Genomic DNA, 21245 nt, shown 5'->3' with positions numbered 1-21245 from the left:
GGCCGGGGCAGTCAGGTTTGTGGATTTTGGGCAGAAGGTAGAAACGGGCAGTGCGGGGTTATGGGACTAGGAGGCTGGAGGCGGTGGATGGGAGATCGCCTGAGGTGATGAGGTTATGGATGGTCTGAGAGATGATGGTTTGGTGGTGGGAGGTGGGGTCATGGTCAAGGGGGCAGTAGGAGGAGGTGTCCGCGAGCTGGCGTTTAGCCTCAGCAATGTAAAGATCGGTGCGCCAAACTACCACCGCTCCTCCCTTGTCTGCCTGTTTGATAGTGAGGTTGGGGTTGGAACAGAAGGTGTGGAGGGCTGCACGTTGCAAGGGTGAGAGGTTGGAGTGGGTAAGAGGGGTGGACAGGTTGAGGTGGTTAATGTCACGGCGGCAGTTGACTATGAAGAGATCGAGGGCGGTTAAGAGGCCAGCACAGGGTGTCCAGGTGGATGGAGTGTGTTGGAGGTGGGAGAAGGGGTCGTCAGAGGGTGGGCGAGAATCCTGGTTGAAGAAGTAGGCGCGGAGGCGAAGGCGGCGGAAGCGTTGTTCGATGTCTCGCCGTGTGTTGAACTCGTTAATGCGGGAGCGTAGGGGAATGAAGGTGAGGCCCCTGCTGAGGACTGATCTTTCATCCTCAGAGGGGCCGGTCTGGGGGGATGGTGAAAATACAACAGGGCTGGCAGCTAGGACCTGGTGTGAGGCTGGAGCTGGGAGTAGGGGCGGGGTTAGGCGTGGGGGCAGAGTTAGGCGCGGGGGCAGAGTTAGGCGCGGGGGCAGAGATACATGCGGCGTGGTCGTTGTGCAGGTGAGTGACGTCACTGGGGGCGGAGGTTGCTGCGAAAGCCTGTCCACCTCTCTCACTCCAACCTCTCACCCTCTCGTGGAGGCGGTTGTCTGGGTGGCGATCGCGGAGGCTGCATGGTCGGTGGGGGCGGAAGCCAGCTATTCATGTATTGTCTAGCTATATCTTAAATGACGCTTTCGTGCCCGCTTCTACCTGCTCCACTAGCAACATGCTCCAGGCACCCACCACCCTCTGCATAAAGAACTTTCCATGCATATCTCCCTTAAATCTTTCCTCTCTCATCTTGAGCTCGTGACCCCTAGTAATTGAGTCCCCCACTCTGGGAAAACAGTTTTTGCTATCTACCCTGTCTATACCTCTCATGGTTTTGTAGACCTCAATCAGATTCCCACCCCACAACCTTCATCTTTCTATTGAAAATAATCCTCATCTACTCAACCTCTCTTCATAGCTAGTGCCCTCCATACCATGCAACATCCTGGTGAGCCTCCTCTGCACCCTCTACCAAAAGGATGTGGATGCTTTGGAATGTGGCGACCAGAACTGTACGCAGTATTCCAAATGTGACCGAACCAAAGTCCGATACAACTGTAACATGACCTGCCAACTCTTGTACTCAATATCCTGTCCGATGAAGGAAAGCATGCTATACGCCTTCTTGACCACTCTATTGATCTGCATTGTCACCCTCAGGATACAGTGGACCTGAACACTCAGATCTCTCTGTACATCAATTTTCCCCAGGACTTTTCCATTTACTGTATAGTTCGCTCTTGAATTGGATCTTTCAACATGCATCACCTCACATTTGGCCAGATTCTGGGCAAATCTGCCATTTCTCTGCCCAACTCTCCAATCTATCTATATTCTGCTGCATTCTCTGACAGACCCCTTCACTGTCTGCTGCAAATCTTAGTGTCATCTGCAAACTTGCTAATCAGACCACCTATACCTTCCTCCAGATCACTTATGTATATCACAAACAATAGTGGTCCCAACACAGATCCCTGTGGAACACCACTGGTCACAGTTCTCCATTTTGAAAGACTCCCTTCCACTACTACTCTGTCTCCTGCTGCCCAGCCAGTTCTCTATCCATCTAGCAAGTACACCCTGGACCCCATGTGACTTCACTTTCTCCATCAGCCTACCATGGGGAACCTTATCAAATGCCTTACTGAAGTCCATGCATATGACATCTACAGCCCTTCTCTCATCAATCAACTTTGTTACTTGCTCAAAAGAATTCTATTAAGTTGGTAAGACATGACCTTCCCTGCATAAAGCCATGTTGCCTATTGCCTGATAAGCCCATTTTCTTCCAAATGTAAATAGATGCTATCCCTCAGTATTTTATACAGCAGCTTCCCTACCACTGACATCATGCTCACCAGTCTATAATTATCTGGATTATCCCTGCTACCCTTCTTAAACAAGGGGACAACATTAGCAATTCTCCAGTCCTCCAGGACCTCATCCATGTTCAAGATGCTGCAAAGATATCTGTTAAGGCCCCAGCTATTTCCTCTCTCACTTCCCTTAGTAATCTGAGATAGATCCCATTTGGACATGGGGACTTGTCCACCTTAATGGATCTTCTCTAGATCTATCTACTGTTAACATACTCTGTTCAACAATGTTAAACTGTTGTTAATTTAGAAATATTTACCTTTAGAACTGCAAGGAGATTCCCTAGTTGATCAGTTTGCATCAGATTAATCCTCCCTGCATTCAGAATGGAATGGATGCCTTTCAATGCATTTTGCAACAACTGAAACAAGAAATACGACCATGTCAAGTTACTACCAGAGAATATGCAGGTATCCTAATCTTCACTTACAGGCAAAAGTCTGAGTACAGTAGCATGGTGAATTGATGCACGAACACTTGATGCAACGGCAGTGGAAACATAGTCAGTGCTAACATTGTGACATTCCCAACTATTACCTTTACTTATGCGAAAGGTCAGGCACCACTCCAGTGAGGGGAGCATAAAATCAGAGCAAACATCACCAATCTGTCAATCCCCAGAAAGTGGCAGGGATCCAAGACTCGTAGAAGAAAATTAAACAGGAGACAAATTCACAAAAATCCTCTGCTTAAAAAGTCTTGAAAGAAATCCTTTCAAAATCTCTTTTGTGGCTCAATGGATAGATGTATCGTATGGTGTAACACTCACCAATATAAACATAGACTGGGAGGGGCAACAGATAGGAAGCCATGCTTCCAGGTCCTGATCACTTTCCAATGGCTTCTCTTGGAGAATGCTCATTCTATGGAAATTGGACTTAGAAAAGACCAGACTCACACAGCCTTTGATATCTTCCACACTGTTTCAGAAGATAGAATCATGTAGAACAAAGTCTCCATTTTCATCTCTTCCAATTTTCTTACTGTACAGTGAAAATTCAGGTCACAAACATTGGGTTCTTTGCAAACTGAATTTTGTTGAACAGGTTGTATGCACAATTGTCAACAGTCAGGAACAACTTAACTGACTTTGTGACCTGTAAGGTCTTGCTTCCTCACAAAAGCTACTTTTCTGTTGATCACATACAGCAGAACTTTGTTTCATAACAAATTCTGTCACTAGAGTCCTTGTGCATATCGGTAACCACATGATACACTTTGGAACATTATTATACACTAGATGCTTTTCATCACATCATGGACACTTCCCTCAATCTAAGGGAACAGAAACATTGTGACCAGATTGCTGAAAAGAAACAAACACAAAACAAGGGAGTTCACTTAGAACAGTGCTGGCTGTTGAGACAGCAAATCTAAGACACTGTGCAATGTCAACTCAAAACCAGGCTGTCACATGGTGAACTCTGGCTGAGCAAAGCTATCACAATGAAATGATGAGCAGAAGGTCAGGTAACATCCCCACAGGAACACAGGTAATAATCAAAGGTCCAGCCACATCCCAACAGTTAACTACGTGGTCTGTGTCAGAGCCTATGAGCAGGTTGCAGCAATGGGATTAACAATTAATTTAATTTTTATTATATTTGTTTGAATAATGGCAGCAGTCTTAACATTTAAGCTGTGCTACTTGCCAAGATGAAGAGCAGCAGAAAATAATACTCAGCAAGCAATACCCACGTCATTTTAATGGGAGCTAAAATAGGACATTCAAATCCCCGAGTCTGATCCACCATTCAGTAAGATCATCTGTTTGTATTCTGAATTCTACATTCCCCTCTACCCATAACCTTTTATTTCTCTGCCTAACAAAAATTTATCCACCTCGGTCTTAAAAATATTTGAATATTCCCTAGATGTCCCTCATTATCGAACATAATCTGGACATCATGAGCTGTTTGTGGCCATGAAATTGTGAATGTCATGAAAACAGCAACATGAGTTTTCATACTGTATGACATAAGGAAAGAAGAAAGACTTTGTGTATTGCACATATGTTATAGATACAGGGCCTTTCACAACCACAGGACAACCCAAAGCACTTTTCATCTTACAAATACTTTTAAAGTCTACCTGCTATTTTAATGTAGGAAATGAAGTGGCCATTTGGGCACACCAAAATCCCCCTAGCAGCAACAAACTATGGAACTGGATTTATTGTTTTACTTAGAGTCATAGACCTGTACAGCATGGAAACAGATCCTTCGGTCCAACTCGTCCATGTCGACAAGATGTCCTACATTAATCTAGTCCCATTTGCCAGCATTTGGCCCATATCCCTCTAAACCTTCCTATTCATATACCCATCCAGATGCTTTTTAAATGCTGCAATTGTACCAGCCTCCATCACTTCCTCTGGCAGTTCATTTCATACATGCACCACTCTCCACAAGAAGAATTGATTAAGGAATAAAGGTTAGTCAGAGAGAACGCTTTTGCTCTATGAATCATCCTCTGAAATATTTTACATTCGCCTGAGAGGTCAATCAAAGCCTCAGTTTAACAATTCATCAGACAGATGGCATGTCAATTCCCTCAATTCTGTACTGGGTGTATCAGCTTAGATCATGTGCTCAAGTGTCTGAAACAGGACTTGACCCCACAATCTTTCTGTCGTGCTAAGGAATTAAGTGATAGCCAGATAATTCCCTACAGAAAATGAAATGAAAAATACAGGTAGTTCTGGGATAATGCATGTTTCAGCAGCGCAATTGGCTATAACTTCGCTGAAAAATTAGGGAACGGTATTTTGGTGTACGTTTACCTCTGTTGGCAATAGCACGATTCCAGCGGGGATCGGTTCGTGCGCTTCATTCTGCGCATGTGCCGATGATCTTGCCATTCTGCACATATGCCGGCGTCTGCGTATTTGCGACGTTGGTGCCAGTCTGCATGCCATTCTGCACATGTGCTGATGTAAGCTGCCAACAGAGCAGCTTTCTGAGAGAGATACTGTACAAAGAGCAGCTTTCTTACATTTTATAAATGTACTGTGTTAAATTTACTTTTGTTTCGTTAATAAATATGATTTCAACCTTCATTCAGGCTGTGATATACTTTGCGTTAGACTTCTGGGTGATTTTTGAGTGACCATGGGTGATATTTTTGCTGGTCTGCCCCAATTTTCCCATAGGCCCCATTATTTCAATTAAGCGAGGTTTTGCTGGAATGCAACTACCATGTTATCGGAAAACTACCTGTAAAAGTCAAGGTGTTCTGGTTATTTAAATGCACCTCCCAGCAATTAGCTACTTAGCAGCAGGAGCTAAACTTGTATTGTGATTAGAAATAATTGTACCATCACACTTTATTAGTTACCTTACATACGGTGACATCATCAACATCAGGAGACCTTGGGTTCCGCATCACAATGAGAAAGGTTTGTAGAGCCACAGTTTTGTACGGTTCATCCAAGTATGGCTGTCCAGGCATACTATTAGCAAGAAAGTGAAATAATCCTTTAAAATTTTAGTGCAATATTTGCATTAACAGCTCACATCTATCACAGATACACATTCTCAGTTTATAATAAACCAATGAAACCCATGAAGTGGGAGAATGGTTTAATGTACTTTTATATTATGCTTATGCTGTCAACGACATAAGTGCAAGTGTATGATGCCAGAGACAAATCTGGCAAATTTGCTTTGGCCAACTGCCATGAACACCCAGGGACCATTGTTCCTCAGCCTTGAAAGGTGTTTCTATGGTGTGTCAGATGAAGGGGGTCACAGGAGAGTGGGGCCTGTGGGTTTGGAATACAGGTCAGAATCATACAGACTCTGGTCTCCATCCTATTGCCTAAACAAAAAGTTTAAGGACCAAAAATCAATATTGGTTGCAAATAAATGTATTTTCTAATTCCCATCAACTCAGAACATTTTGGTCAAACCTCCTTTCAACATTGCCTTGACATGCACAGTTTGTAACAGTCTACTAGATGCCTAGCCATAACTTGCCAAGGCTTCTTCCACAGCACCTTCCAAACTCAAGGCCTCTGCCACCCAGAAGGACAAAAGAAGTAGACGCTTAGGAAAACTGCCATTTCTAAGCATCTTGTATCATCTTGATCTGGAAATATTTTGAGGTGTCTTCATCACCACTGGGTCAAAAGCCAGGACGTTCTTCCCAAACAAAAACTGTTGGAGTGTCTACATCACATGGACTGCAGCGGTTCAATATTACAACTTGACAAAACCTTTCCAAGACTAATTAGGGATGCGCAATTAATGCTGACCTCGTCGGTGATGCCCACATCAAATCTGGAAGTGAAAACTAGACTCGGACATAGCAACATGAAACTATCATCAATCGTCAAGAAAGCCCATCTGGCTCACAAATGTCCTTTAAGGAAGGAAATCTGCTATCCTTACCTGGTCTGGTCTACATGGAGAGTCCAGACCCACAGAAATTGGGTCTGGACAATTCTTAACTGCTCTCTGAAATATCCCAGCAATTCATTCAGTTCAAAATGTAATTAGGAATGGGCAACAAACAAACATATCAGCAATACCCACATCCCAAGAAGAGAATTAAACAGTGAATTAATAATCTAATCAAAAAAGACATAAAATTCCATTGTCATGCCCTGAAACTGTAAAACCAACAATCTTTTTGTCATCAAACAATTCTTCAATTTAACTATTAGATGGAAGATTGCATTTTAACAGGACAGAGCAGTGCATTCCAAGTAGTGAACAGGTTGTTTCACTTTGCTACTAATTCATATCCTGTCAGCCTACCAGGGAAAAGCTTTGAAGATAAACTACTCTAAATCTTACCACCCTAGTGTCTTTCTCTTTCCTAAAATGGCACTAGCCAGTGAGGAATATAAAGGAATTGAAGTTTCAATATTTGCTAAACTGTGAACAAACCTGGGCCAAATTACTTTATATTTGAAAACTTACCCAAGACAGAGATTGGCCATGCAATACACCGCAGCCCTCCGCAGGTCCACGTCTGGCTGGGTTGGTGTGCTAAGCTGAAGTAAGATTCCTTCTTTCCCCAGCAGGTCTGGAAGGAACTAGAGGAAAACACAAAATACAGACAACACATCTCAAAATTAACTGATTGAAGTTAATGACCTGCATGCCTCTCAGCATCACAGGGAAAAGCAAAAAGAAAATGCATATGAAAACAGAAACGTAGGAAAAGGCAGTGCTGTAGATCTGTCAGTATTTGCAAGGAATAAGTTCAGGTTGTCACTTTAGCCAGACACCTCAGTAGAAAGAAGCTTCCCAGAAGGGTTAGAGGAAAGGACTCTGCTGAGACGCATGACAGAATCTGGAGCAAAATCCAGTTTCACTAAGTTCCTGCTCCCATTACTTTGTAAACAGAATCCAAGCTGGGAGCTACAGTATTTCTTGACCTTTTCCTAATCGGGGCTGGCAGTAGTTTGAGGGGAGTGTCCTGGAGAATTTGTATGGCTTCTCTGGGAGTACAATCAGTTTCACACCTCGATGGGACCAGTCACAAAATGCCTGTGGAGAGCTGCAATATCACAGCATTTCATCACAGCCCCAATTCTTCAGGGGGAAAATAATCCAATTGATCTAATCCCACAGTTTCCCCTCTTAGACAACTGGAATGCTACTCCGAGGTTCTGCTGCCAACGCAGGGCTAAAGACCCAGGAACCTGCCCTTTTTAGCCAGATAGCAACATCCCCAGAGTTTGGAACAATGTCACCATGGAACTCTATCAATAGACAGAGGTTCCACCTCATTTTATACAACATAACAATGTCAGGAAACATAGCTATCTATGACTAGGTCCATTTCAGATAAAAGGCCTGAAACACTGATCTGACCTTTTTTCTCTTCAGATTCTAGTATTTCTGTAATTTTCTGACTTTACTGCAGATTTACATGAGTTCCTTCCAATTTATTTTTTCCATTTCCATGGTAACAGAGCAAAAAAAACTAATTCAATGGGAGTTCAGCAATATTCATTATTAACATAACCAAATGAGCTAAAATCTCTGCATCCAAAATGTTTGGAAAAAAAATTTATATTTCTCCCCTCTCCTCTAAATACATTCAAAGAATCACACAGCACAGGAGGCGATCACTTGGCCCAGCCCTTTGAACGAGCGAATCGATTCATCCGAGCAACCAATCCACCACCCACCTACCCTGTCACCTTACTCACACTCCATCACTCTGCACCTTTTTCCCTTGTTAGTTATATATAAATTGCCTTTAGAAAGCTATTTAATCTGAACCCTCCATCTTTTAAGGCAGCACACTCCAAACAGTTCAAGATTATTTCTCCTTGTTGTCCCTCTTTGACTCACTTGACTTGCTGTAATGAGGTTTGGAACAAAAACTGAAATTCCTGGAACAACTCAACATGTCTGGCAGCATCTGTGGAGAGAAATCAGAGTTAATGTTTTGGGTTGAGTGACCCTTCCTCAGGCCTGAGGACCTTGAGGAAGGGTCACTCAATCCAAAATGTTAACTCTGATTTCTCTCCACAGATGCTGCCAGACCTGCGGAGTTGTTCCAACAATTTCTGTTTTGTTTTTGAGTTAGAGGATCCGCAGAATTTCCTTTTTTTAAAAAATAGGAAGGCTGAGCTTCCACTAGAGAGATTGCAGAGTAGATTCATCAGGATGTTGCCTGGGTTGGGGCAATTTAGCTGAGAAGAGAGACTAGATGACCGGTGATCTTACCTAAGAGCAGAGAAGGCCAAGAGGAGGTGTACAAATTCATGAGGGGCACAGATGGAGTAGATAGGGAGAAACGTTTCCCCTTCGTAGATGGTCAATAATCAGGGGCAGAGTTTTAAAGTAAAGATCAGGGAGTTTAGAGGGAAAATGTTTTCACCCAGGGACTAGTGGGCATCTGCAACTCACTGCCTAAAAAGGGCAGGAGAGGCCCGAACCCTCAAGATGTTTATGAAGTATTTAGCCAACGACTTGGAATACCATAGCATACAAGGCTACAGACCTCGTGTTGGACAATGGGACCAGAAATAGATAGATAATCAATGTGGTTATGATGGGCCAAAGAGCCTTTTCCCATGCTATTAAAAACACTGACTCAGATCAAGGATCAAATCTGCATTTTGTATGGTCTGCTTGACTCTGCTCCACACTGAATAACCAACCGATATGGCCTGCAACACAACATTTTCCTTTAAATAAAAAAGAAAGCAAACGTACCTTTTGGCATCGTGTCCCATTACCATAGACAAGGGCAGCCACTGCCTGCAGTATTTCCACATGGGTCCAGGAGTTACACTGCTGCAGTGCTCGGATGCAGTAGGAAAGTAGGAGATCCAAACTCTGTTCATCCACTGTCACCTTGGGACACAACAAAAATTAATTCCCCAAATGTCTTGACCAACATTCCTCTCTCTAAAAGCTCAACAGAAAACAGACCAGCTGGCCACCTATTACTAACAGTGGCTCCCTAGAAGAACATGTCATGTAATCTTCACCCTGTACCTTTAAAAACAGAAGTCTTAAAATACTTCTCTACATTTCTTTTATAAGCCATTAGGGAATATTTTGCACTGCCCCCAAACAGTTTCTGTTAGAGTATTCAATGTCTCAGCAGCCAATTCAAGCAGACCAAATGTCATTGGATCTCCCTTATCGGGAGATGTTCTTCCTGATTGCTGTTCTCCAGCTATCCTTATCACTTTGATGAAGATGAACTGATCAGAGAGAACTTGTAGTGATTGGTGGAAGGTTATTTTGATGTAAATAACACTCCACAAATCACAACTATTGATCTAACTTGGTTAATTTTGTTTTGAAGAGTTTTGCTAACAAAGCTTATAAGGGAGTGTCCATTTTTTTAATATCAAATTCCAGAAGCCTTTGATAAGATTCTAAACAAGAGATGCTCACATAAATGAAAGAGTGTGGCATTGGAGCCAACCCTCAAGTTGGAGAACTGCTTAGGAGTCAGGAAACAGAGAGAAGGGATAATGAGTATGTACTCCAATCGGCAGGATGTGACTGATGTTCCCCAGAGTGCTGTGCCGGGGTCTGTATTTATCACTGACTTAAATAAAAGGAAGCGAGAACTGTCTATCTAAGTTTGCTAACACCACCAAGTGAGGTGGTGACATGGTAAACAGTGAAGGTAAAGCAGTAAGAATAATTGACAAGTTAAATGAGTGGATAAACTGTGACAAATTGAACTTAATGAAGGGAAATGCAAGGTCATTTTCTTTGGAAAGATAGATCTGAGTATCTTCTAAACTGTAAGGAACCAGGAACCGTGGAGGAGCTGTGAGGTTTAGGGATCAGTATTCAGAAGTTACTAAACACTAGTGGACAGGTGCAATCTCAACAGGAGACAGTAAGGACTGCAGATGCTGGAAGTCAGAGTCAACAGACGTGAAGCTGGAAAAGCACAGCAAGTCAGACAGCATCAGAGGAGAAGAAAGTCAACATTTCACGCTGAAACCCTTCGTCAGGACTGGGGAGGGGGATGGAAGCGCAGAAATAAAACAGAAGGGAGGAGAGTGGGGCTGGGGGGAAGGGTCGGTGGAATGGTGATAGGTGGATGCAAGTAGGAGGTTACTGTGATTGGTCAGTGGGAAGGGTGCAGCGGAATAGGAAGCTGGGCAGGTTAGAACAGGTCAGGGAGGTGAGGAGGAGGGGAGGGGCTAGACATGGGATAAAGCTGGAGGAGGAGGGACTTTGAAACTGGTGAAGTCGATGTTGAGGCTATTGGGCTGTAAGCTTCCCAGGCAAAATACAAAGTGCTGTTCGTCCAGTTTCAGTTTTGCCTCACTCTGATGGTGGAGGAGGTCAAGGATGGACATGTCACTGGGGGAGTAGGAGGGGGGAATTAAAGTGGATGGCAATTGGAAGTTAGAGTTGGTTAGTGTGTGCAGAACACAGATGCTCCACATACTGGTCCCGGAGACTAGGTTCCATCCTCCACCAACTGGTACTCCGAAGCATATCAGAATTTTAAAGGATATGGAATCAAGAGGCGGCATGATGGCTCAGTGGTTAGCACTGCAGCCTCACAGCGCCAGGGACCTGGGTTTGATTCCAGCCTCAGGCAACTGTCTGTGGGTGTTTGTACATTCTCCCAGTGTCTGCGTGGGTTTCTTCCAGGTGCTTTGGTTTTCTCCCACAATCCAAAGATATGCAGGTCAGGTGGACTGGCCATGGGAAATTGCCCATAGTGTTAGGTGTATTAGTCAGAGGGAAATGGGTCTGGGTGGGTTATTCTTTGGAGGGTCGGTGTGGACTTATTGGACCAAATGACCTGTTTCCACACTGTAAGGAATCTAAGCAGGTAAGGGGCATTAAGATAAAGTGGTGGAACCCATTTGTCCAGTTGCAATCATTGTTCCCAGTTTCCATTATTAAAATTCTTCATCTTAGAACAGAAGAGACAATATTTTTCAACACAACAACTTCGTTATGGTTCATAGTGGCCTCAGTTCTGGTGCTATGAAGTGCTGTTCTACATATACTTTTCCATTTTACTACCTTAAGGGCCCATGAAATAACCTCCTAAAGGTCTGTGTTCAAGACCAAGAAGCCCAAGTCTTTCTTTAGTCTTCAGTCTTTGGGTACTAACTTATAACTTCTATTTGAAGCACTTCTGAGTATTGGAATATGGTTTTGCGAATATCCTGCTCATTGATACTTCTATCAAATAGCTATATTTTAAACACAATCTGGAGATGGGAAAGGCAAGTGGCACAACAGCAAAGCCCCATCACGTCCTACTCAACATCTTCACACACTTTCCACTAGGGTTCATAAGAGCAATTTCTTTTTCCTCTTCTTCTGAGTCCAGGCTTTAAATGTTAAACTTCTGCCATCACTCCAGCCGATTCAAGCCCATGGTAGGGATTGAAACTGTGATGTTGTATGTCAGATGGTTTAGTACCCCAATGCTACCTATTCAAACATTATGATACTCTAACTCCATTTCCTATCACAGGAAAAAGACTTAACCATTCAGCCCCTTGCACTTGTTCTCCCATTCAGTTAGTTAATGTTACTTTTTTTTTTAAAATCAACCTGTTCAGGAATGTTTTGACACATCTCTGGCGCAGGTGGGATTTGAAACTGGACCTCCTGGCACAGTGGTAGGGACACTAACACTGCTCCACAAGAGCTGAACATATTGCTTTATAACCTTTGATAATTGTAACCATTCCATTCACTACTGTTATCTGAATAAGATAGGCATTTACTAGACTTTTTAATGAAACAAATAGATTAGTTCAATGTGTCTGAGTATAAGTACTTGAAAACAGCAGTTGGAAGGGAATTAGAAACCAGTTAAATGCAAACAAAAAGGGACTATAAATAGCAGGGATTATAAATATAGTAGTTTATGTAGGTTCCTACCTGTAAGCGGTTAAGCAAATGATGGATTAGTTGACACATTTTGTTTACGAGGTGCTCCTGGTTTAACTGGACAAGTCGACAGGCTTGGACAAGTAAGGAACATACGTGCTGCAATTGAGATATGAGAAAAATAAGATGACTGAGACTTCTCAAAGTTCATCCTTCATCCAAACAAGCTTTCAATTAATTCATTCTCATGGTTGAAGGGTTATTTATAATTTACAGTGATAAAGATTCAGAAACCTGTCACAATTTAGATAAGACCTGATCAAACAATCCACCTTACATATTAGTCCTGTAGTAAAGGATTTCTTGCACTTTCACGTTACATTTTGTTGACATCACATTGGGATGATTTACATCACTTGCCTTCCAACAGTTTATACCTGTATTCCATGTCATGATTTAAATTGCAATTTTCTGATTTTAACACTTCCATATCAGTTCCTATCTTAAATACTCGCAGACATAATCCTCTTAATCACTTCCTTCAACATTGCAGCTCTTGTAGTGCGATGACATTTAGAATTTAAAATTTACTTACTTCTATTTAGCCAGCAACAGTGACAAGCCACTTTCTGCTGAGTCTCCAGATATGCCACAAAATCCCTGCCTCCTACATAGCTTACTAATTGTCCTGATTCATTTTGGTGCCCCAGTGTTCTTACACTGGGGTGCAGGTTTGCATTACCAGGCATGGGCTCTCCAGGCCATTGTTTTATTTTAAAGACACAAAATATCGACTTTCCATTACTGCAAAAAAAAAATGCCAGTACGAGCTTCCACTAGTTCAGTGTAGGGCAATTAGAGGATGTTAATTTGAAAAACTGAGATCTGATTTCCCCAAAAGGGAAACTCTCCACTTTCTAAACTGGCATTCTCCAATGGACCTACACCAAACGGAGGCACTGGACAGTATAAATTCACAAACTCTGTATAGTACATGCCCCTGTGGACCATATTCATGCACTGACAGTATATGTTTAGACAAATAGATTTACCTTTTCTAAATTGAAGACCTCTGACTAATCTGTAGTGACATACTAACCACAGATAAGGAAGGACAGTACTCTCAAATGAAGGACGAGCATTGCTCTCTCAAAACCCAGTTAAATATAGAAGTGCCCTTAATAATAAATGAAGACCAGAAATAGATATGAAGTTTTTTTAAAGGAATGGCTTTTTTAATTCTGTGATATCACCAGTTTAGTTACTGTACTGCCATCAAGGCAATGTAGGGAGAAAATATTAGACCCAAACCAGTCCATCTTAAAATCACGATTCTTGCATGATGCTCTCAAATCAATACCGCAACAGTACTGCTAGAAGCAAGCTTTTATTCACCATGTCTGATGTTGCAATTATTTTATCTTTTCATAGGATGTGGACATTACCAGCAAGATCAGTACAGTGCTAAACTCTTCTGCTGTTCGTGCAAAATACTCTTTTCAGGTACAATACCATTTTACAAGTCCAGCATTTATAACTGTACCCAGATTATGTGCACAGTTGACAGGAGAAATATAAAGACTTCACTTGTTGACCATTCACTTTAATGAAATCCAAGTGAAAACATTCCAAGTGAAACCCTAGCTTTATGTGAAATAAGATCTCTGCATTATGTCATTGTCATGTATATTGTTGAATAGTCCTAATAATAATCCTGCTCTTATAAATAAGGTGTTGACCTCCATTCCACACAGCTGAAATACCATGCTGATATGACTTTTATGACACTGGCCAGTGAGTTTAACAGGCAAGCAGTTATTAATCCATGAGCATTGAATTTCAACACTTTATTACTATGTTAGCATATATCAATAATAATATTTTCCAATACTAATATTATATATTATATGAAAGTGACTGGAGTTAGCTCAGTTAATTGAATGATTGGCTTGTGATAAAGAGTAATGCCAATAGTGTGGATTCAATTCCCGCATCGGCTAAGGTTACTATTAAGAGCTGTCTCCTCTTGCCTGAGATGTGGTGACCCTCAGGTTAAACTCACCATTAGTCTTCTCTCTCTAATGAGAGAGTAGCCTCATGTCCCCTGGGACTATGACGACTTTACCATCATTGCAGAGACCTAAAACTTCCCAAGATCTAGTTGGAATATGCAACTGGATCAAAATGTTTCATGGAACATCTATCAAACTCTTACATGGAGAACTAGAGAGAAAAGCACAGCTATTTTGATTTCACTTTAAACTGGTTTTATGAAATGAGAAAGACCCCCAATTCCTGAAGCATTTTTGAAAGTCAACTGCTTAAGGGGAAATTACACAAACAGGGCAGAAAGTGTTTTTAATATTAAATCCTCTTTCAATAAGAAAAGCAGGAAAGGAGTAAGTAAGCAAGTGTAGAAAAATGTAGAATGCAGAATTTACAAGATGTACTCTCCACGTGCAATATTTCCAAACCCAAATCTGGTGACCCTGTAAAACATTCAGAGATGCCAGAAACAAATTTGAAAACCAATACACTCGAGAGTCTATAATGGATTTTCCACAATTCTCAACTTATTAGTGATATGGCATCTGCTCCTGCTTTATGGCTGTCAGAAATAAATAAGGAGATACAAGCGTACCAGTTGTGTTGCATTTGTATGGCAGGCCATAAATTCATATTTAATTGTATCTAATCATAGTTTTGCTTCACATTGAAGCTCTGGCTAAAATGCAAGTGCAACTAGACGGTGGAGGAAAGCAGAAATAGTCCTGAACGGCAGCACTATAAACATTTCAATCATACCAGGGTGATCATCACCAAAGGCAGGTTGAGTGGTCACTCATCTATTTCTGACTTTTCGTTCAGCAGTTGTTGGTGTCACTTACTGGGTCAGCATCCCATCCCTAATTGCCTCTTGAACTGACTGTTTTGCTAGGTCATTTTCAGAGGGCAGTTAAGGGACAAGCACATTGCTGTGGGTCTGGAGTCACAGGTAAGCCAGACTGGGCAAGGACGACATATTTCCTTTGCATGCCTGCTCCCTGCAGTACATCCCTCTCCCCCACGGCATACACACAATCCACTGGATTGGTCTCTAACTTTTCAATGAGTGGGATCCCATTAAGCTAGTTGAAACTGATACCACCAGAATGCAGGTCAGGTACAGATAATAAAGGATGAGAACTAACAAGAAGTTGCAGTGTTGGGAAAAGATCAATTACAATGAGACAATAAAAACAGCAACAACACCTATCACACTTTTAATGTGGATAATGGCTGAAGCAACAGACCCAATGACAAGGCTCTGGTGACTGTCTGAGAAGTTATACTCAGTAGCTCTCGAAGTCAACAACATATTTAAGAGCCTTGTCATTTGTGAGTTTTGCACTGCTACTTCAGCTTCCTAATATCTTAACATCTTGCTCTTTAGCCGAATTCCATTTTTGCTTTTGCTTTTTTAAAGCACTTGGATCATTTTTCTGCATGAAGTGCAATAGAAACACAGACAGTTATTTGTGGAACATATTTTCCACTGAAATGTATTTGATCTTCTCCTATCACTGCAAATTTCTGATGGACTCATCCTATACCATCTGCACCTGACCCTCAGTCTTAGTGTAATTGTTCCAGCGAGCATACTGGAATTTATTTTTAATTCACTCATACAACTTGGGTGTTGCTGGCTCAACCAGCATTTACTGCCTACCTCTACTTGTCTTTGTGAAGGTGGTGCTGAGCTGCCTTCTTGAACCACTGCAGTAGACCCACAATAATATTAGGTCGAGAGTTCCATAAATTTGACCCAGCAACAGTGAAGGAAGGTTGTTTCTTAAGAAGATGATCATTACCTTTCTTTTGTGTGACATGCATTGAGCATCAGTAAGCAGGTTAGTGTTAAGCAGGTGCTGTTTGATAGCACTTTGATAACACTGCTGATGGTACCTTCCATCATGTTAATGATGATTGAGGCTAGACTGATTGAATGGTTGGATTTGTCCTGCTTTTTGTGTATAGACACACTGGGGCAACATTCCACATTGTCAGGTCGGTGCCAGTGTAGGGTACCTGTACTGAAACAGCTTGGTTAGGGATGTGGCAAGTTCTGCAGCACAAGTCTTCTGTGCTATTGCAAAATGTTGTCAGGACCTATTGCCTTTGCAGTAACCGTGCCTTCAACAATTTCTTGATATCACTCAGAATTAAATGAATTGGCTGAAGACTGGTATCTGTGATACCTCTGTAAGGCTCCCACAAAAGATCTAATCATTGATGGACATTTATGCAGAAGATGCTGAATACAGACCACAGGATACATCATGATTTTGGCTAATGCCCACAAATTGGTTTCCAATGCACATTCTCTACGTGGAAAGTATAGGACATGAAAAAAAGCACAATGTTAAAACAAAAATGTTTCTTTTTAAAACTGCACACATACCAACAAAGTGAAAATGAAATACCTTTCCCAAAAACAAATTAAGCCATTCCTGCAATCATTACAGGATAGAAACAGCTAAAAGAAAAATCCAAGATAGGTAGCTTTACTTGGACTGTAATAGCCTTAATCCTCTTTTATGTAAAGCATGCTGAAGATTGCTGATGGTCAGTTTCATGTATTTGACCATTAACAATGTATTTTTCCAGGCTACATCATACATAGTGTGGTGAGGCAGCACCTGAAGTACAGTAGTCCCCTCCATACCCACAGGGGATACTTTCCAAGACTCACTGCGAAAGCCCAAAACTGTGGATAGATGCGAACCCATTCATTTAAATGGGAAATTTACCTTCCCAGCAGCCCCTGGCCCCTGGTTCTGGAACGTTCTCTATAATATGGTCAGGCCATGATAAACTGCGGATATCTGAAACGGCTTTAACCGGACCCACACTCTGGGTGATTGCACAGTTTGCCACCATCTGTTAATCAGGACTCTAGAAGAAAGATAATCGCCGATAGCTAAAGGAAAAGAATGGCAACAGAAAGACCAGAAATTGAAGGCATGGTCAGGGAACAGCAGGACATCACAGGCAGCACAAAGGGACAGGGGGTGCAAAAATGAGTTCAATTTTAATGCTTATCCTGCTAATATTATGGACTGTACTGTCCTCAGCTTTGATCCCCACATCTGAGAAAGAATAAATTAGCACTGACTGGGATTCAAAAGAGATTCATTGGGCAGATTCCTGGGATTTTATGGAGAGTGACTAAATAGTTTAGGCTATTAATCATGAGAGTTTAGAGATATGAGGAGATACCTTTGTCGAAATCTACAAGATTCTGAGGAGGCTTGACAGGCTGGATGTTGAGAAGCAGTTTCCTCTAGTGGGGGAATCTCGAAAGGGGACATTGCCACTTATTCTGTGACTCTCATTTAAAACTGAGATGGAAAGAATCCCTTTTCTCAGGTAGTACTGAACGTCTTGAATTCTCCACTCCATAGAGTTGTGAAGGCTAGATACTAAAATTATTTAAATAGATTTTTGAATCATTAAGTGCGATGTTCTTAAAGGATGTAAAAAGGACGATGAGCAAGAATAAACTAAAATGGTTTATCTGTAAAATTTCACAGATATTTTGATAATATCACACAGGCTGCACAGTAAAATCTCAGTGCTGTTGTGCATTGGAGCAAACTTAAGAAGCTTTGAATCAGCTGCTGACTCGGAATCACCCAGTTTGCCACCATCTGTTAATCAGGACTCTAGAAAAAAAAGATATCGCCGACAGCTAAAGGAAAAGAATGGCAACGGAAAGACCAGAAATTGAAGGCATGGTCAGGGAACAGCAGAACAGCACAGGCAGCATAAAGGGGTAGGGGGTGCAATTGTGAGTTCAATTTTAATACCTATCCTGCTAATATTATGAACTGTTTGAAACCCTTAAAAATCAAAATTGTCCACATCTGTAGTCACGAAAGAAGATCAAGGAATGCCAAGTAAAATAAGTCAGGTTTGCTGCTCCGTCCTTAATTGGTAATAATTAACTGCAACTGACATGGAGAAACTACAATCCGGAAAAGTTTCTTTTTTGTTTGAAAATACATTCGCAAAAGGCATATATTATACTAATTATACACAAATACCAGCTGTTATTCTCCATAGAATGAGATCTTGTTTTTGCCCCTGTATGCCAAACTAATTTTGTAAACTGGCAAGCATGAGACAATATGATAAACTATATAAGTCTGACTTGATAAAATTTAAAATAAGGCTTCCTGTTAGGTAATATATGAGGACAGTACAAATTAGTACAAAGTTCTTATAGACATAATGACTGGGTATGATAATCCACCTCATGATGACCTAATTTTAAAGCTAATTTATGCCACACAGAGAGTAGAGACTACTGGGCAATGTCTGTAGCCATCCTTAAAGCCATTTGGGATTAGAATATGGTAAATATGGATACCTAAAAATCAGAGTTAAACAATTATTCAGTAGTGTAGGCAATTAGTCTTATAACCATTTGGAATTGGTTATATTATCATGCAGTACTGAAGTTATAGCTCAAAGATGAAACTCATACTATCTCCTAAAAGTGACAGTCTAACCACTTGTCCTTGATATTCAATTGTACTACCATCATGCACCACCAACAGTCTCGGAGTTCCCACTGTACACGAGCCTTACTGGAAATTCTGCAGTGAATAACTTGCTACCTGATTCTCCAAAGCCTTTTCACCAATTACAAGGTACATGTCAAGAGTGTTATAGACTACTCGCCTCTTACCTAGATGAGCGTAACACCTGCAACACTTAAGAAGCCCAAGAGTTTCAAGACAAAGCAGCCCACATGATTGGCACCCCATCTACTATCTTCACAGGAATTCTCTCCCCACTAATGCACAGTGTTTCTAGCATCTACTATGTACACGGTTAACCACAGCAACTTGTTTAAGATTTGCTCGATGGTGGTGGTGGGTTGTTTTTCAGACTGGAAGCCTACGACCTGCAGTATGCTCCAAGGATCAGTGCTGGGTCCACTGCTGTTAGCATTTACATAAATGATTTGGATGTGAACATGGGAGGTATGGTTAGTAAGTTTGCAGATGACACCAAAATTGACAGGGTAGTGGACATCGAAAAAGGTTACCTCAGAGTAAAATGAGACCTTGAACAGATGGGCCAATGGGCCAAGGAATGGCAGGTGGAGTTTAATTTGGATAAATGTGAGATGCTGCATTTTGGTAGGGCAAATCAGGGCAGGACTTATACATTTAATTCAAAGCGTTGCTGAACAATGAGACCTTGGAGTGCACGTTCATAATTCCTTGAAAGTAGAGTCACGGATAGTCAGGATAGTGAAGAAGGCGTTTGGTATGCTTGCCTTTATTGGTCAGTGCATCGAGTATAGGAGTTGGGAGGTCATGTTGCGGTTTTACAGGACATTGGTTAGGCCACATTTGGAATACTGCATGCAATACGACAGGAAGAATATTGTGAAACTTGAAAGGGTTCAGAAAAGATTTACAAGGATGTTGCCAAGGTTGGAGAGGTTGAGCTGTACGGAGAGGTTGAATAGGCTGTGGCTCCTTTCCCTGGAGTGTTGGAGGCTGAGGGATGACATTATAGAGGTTTATAAAATCATGAAGGGCACAGACAGGGTGAACAGACAAGGTATTTTTCCTGGGGTGTGCAAGTCCAAAATTAGAGGCATGGGTGTAATGTGAGAGGGAAAAGATTTATAAAGGGGCAATTTTTTTTCATGCAGAGGGTGGTGCATGTATGGAATGAGCTGCCAGAGGATGTGATGCAGGCGAGTACAATTACAATATTTAAAAGGCATCTGGATGGGTATACAAATAAGAAGGATTTGGAGGAATATGGGCCAAATGCTGGCAAAGGGGACTAGATTTATTTAGAATATCTGGTTGGCATGGACAAGTTGAACCGAAGGGCCTGTTTTCATGCTGTACAGCTCTAGGACGCTATGATTCTATGACATCACCTTGCAAACACATGATCTCTTCCTTCTAGAAGGAGAAATGCAGTAGATGCATGGGAATAACACCATCCTGACTTGGAACCATGTCACTTCCTTCACTGATGGATCATGATTTTGGAGCTACCATTCATAAGGTCTGTGTAAGTTATTTAATCATACACACTACAGCAGTTCAAGAGGACAGCTTATCACTAACTTCTCAAAGGAAATTTGGAAAGGGAATCAGCAAAATACACTGGCCCTGCCAGCGATGCCTATATCCTGTGAGTGCTGTTAAAAAATGACTATCAGACTCTGATAAAATCTGACAGTGTTTCAGATGTTTCAGTGAATGATGTGCTGGACTGCAACCAATAAAAAAGGTGATAATGGTCTCTATGGTCAGGTAGAAAGAAGATCCAAGAAGGATATCATGCAGCAGGAATATCACGTTTTCACTTCTGTCCTAAATCGACAAAAACACCAACCAAGCCTGTTAATTGTGTGTATTCCAATATTATGCAATCTAACTATGTCAGTGGGTTTCCGAGTGTTCCTGGAATGCATCCAGGCATCAACACCTGCCATCAACCAGATTATGCAAAACATACAATCCCCTAAAGACTCTAGAAACTGATGAGAATGAGCGAGGGGAGGGCAACATCTGCAAGGAGTTAATTGTTACTTCTATTAAGAACCTCATGATTGACTCAGTTGATAACCACTGAGTTTCCCTGCTTCTCTGCAGCACACGTTCTATTAGTAACCTCCAGCATCCCATCACCCTTCTTGGAGATAATAGTGGGCTCT

At 41.7% G+C, this 21245-nt stretch overlaps 1 protein-coding gene across 1 annotated transcript in view; it reads right to left on the bottom strand.

Moving 5' to 3' along the window:
* The window catches only part of heatr6 (HEAT repeat containing 6), a 66297-nt gene that overhangs the window by 38723 nt on the left and 6329 nt on the right, over positions 1-21245 (bottom strand). Inside the window, exons 2-6 of the mRNA XM_043718907.1 lie at positions 12560-12667; positions 9386-9526; positions 7130-7245; positions 5541-5655; positions 2464-2565 (exon numbers count right to left, since the gene is read on the bottom strand). Coding sequence (XP_043574842.1) covers positions 2464-2565; positions 5541-5655; positions 7130-7245; positions 9386-9526; positions 12560-12667 — 582 coding nt within the window. The remainder of the gene's footprint in view (positions 1-2463; positions 2566-5540; positions 5656-7129; positions 7246-9385; positions 9527-12559; positions 12668-21245) is intronic.

This window comes from Chiloscyllium plagiosum, chromosome 28 (genome assembly GCF_004010195.1).
Source record: "Chiloscyllium plagiosum isolate BGI_BamShark_2017 chromosome 28, ASM401019v2, whole genome shotgun sequence".
Classification (NCBI taxonomy): Eukaryota; Metazoa; Chordata; class Chondrichthyes; order Orectolobiformes; family Hemiscylliidae; genus Chiloscyllium; species Chiloscyllium plagiosum.
The sequence above is the reverse complement of the archived record's forward strand: the minus strand, read 5'-3'. Positions and strand labels throughout refer to the sequence as shown.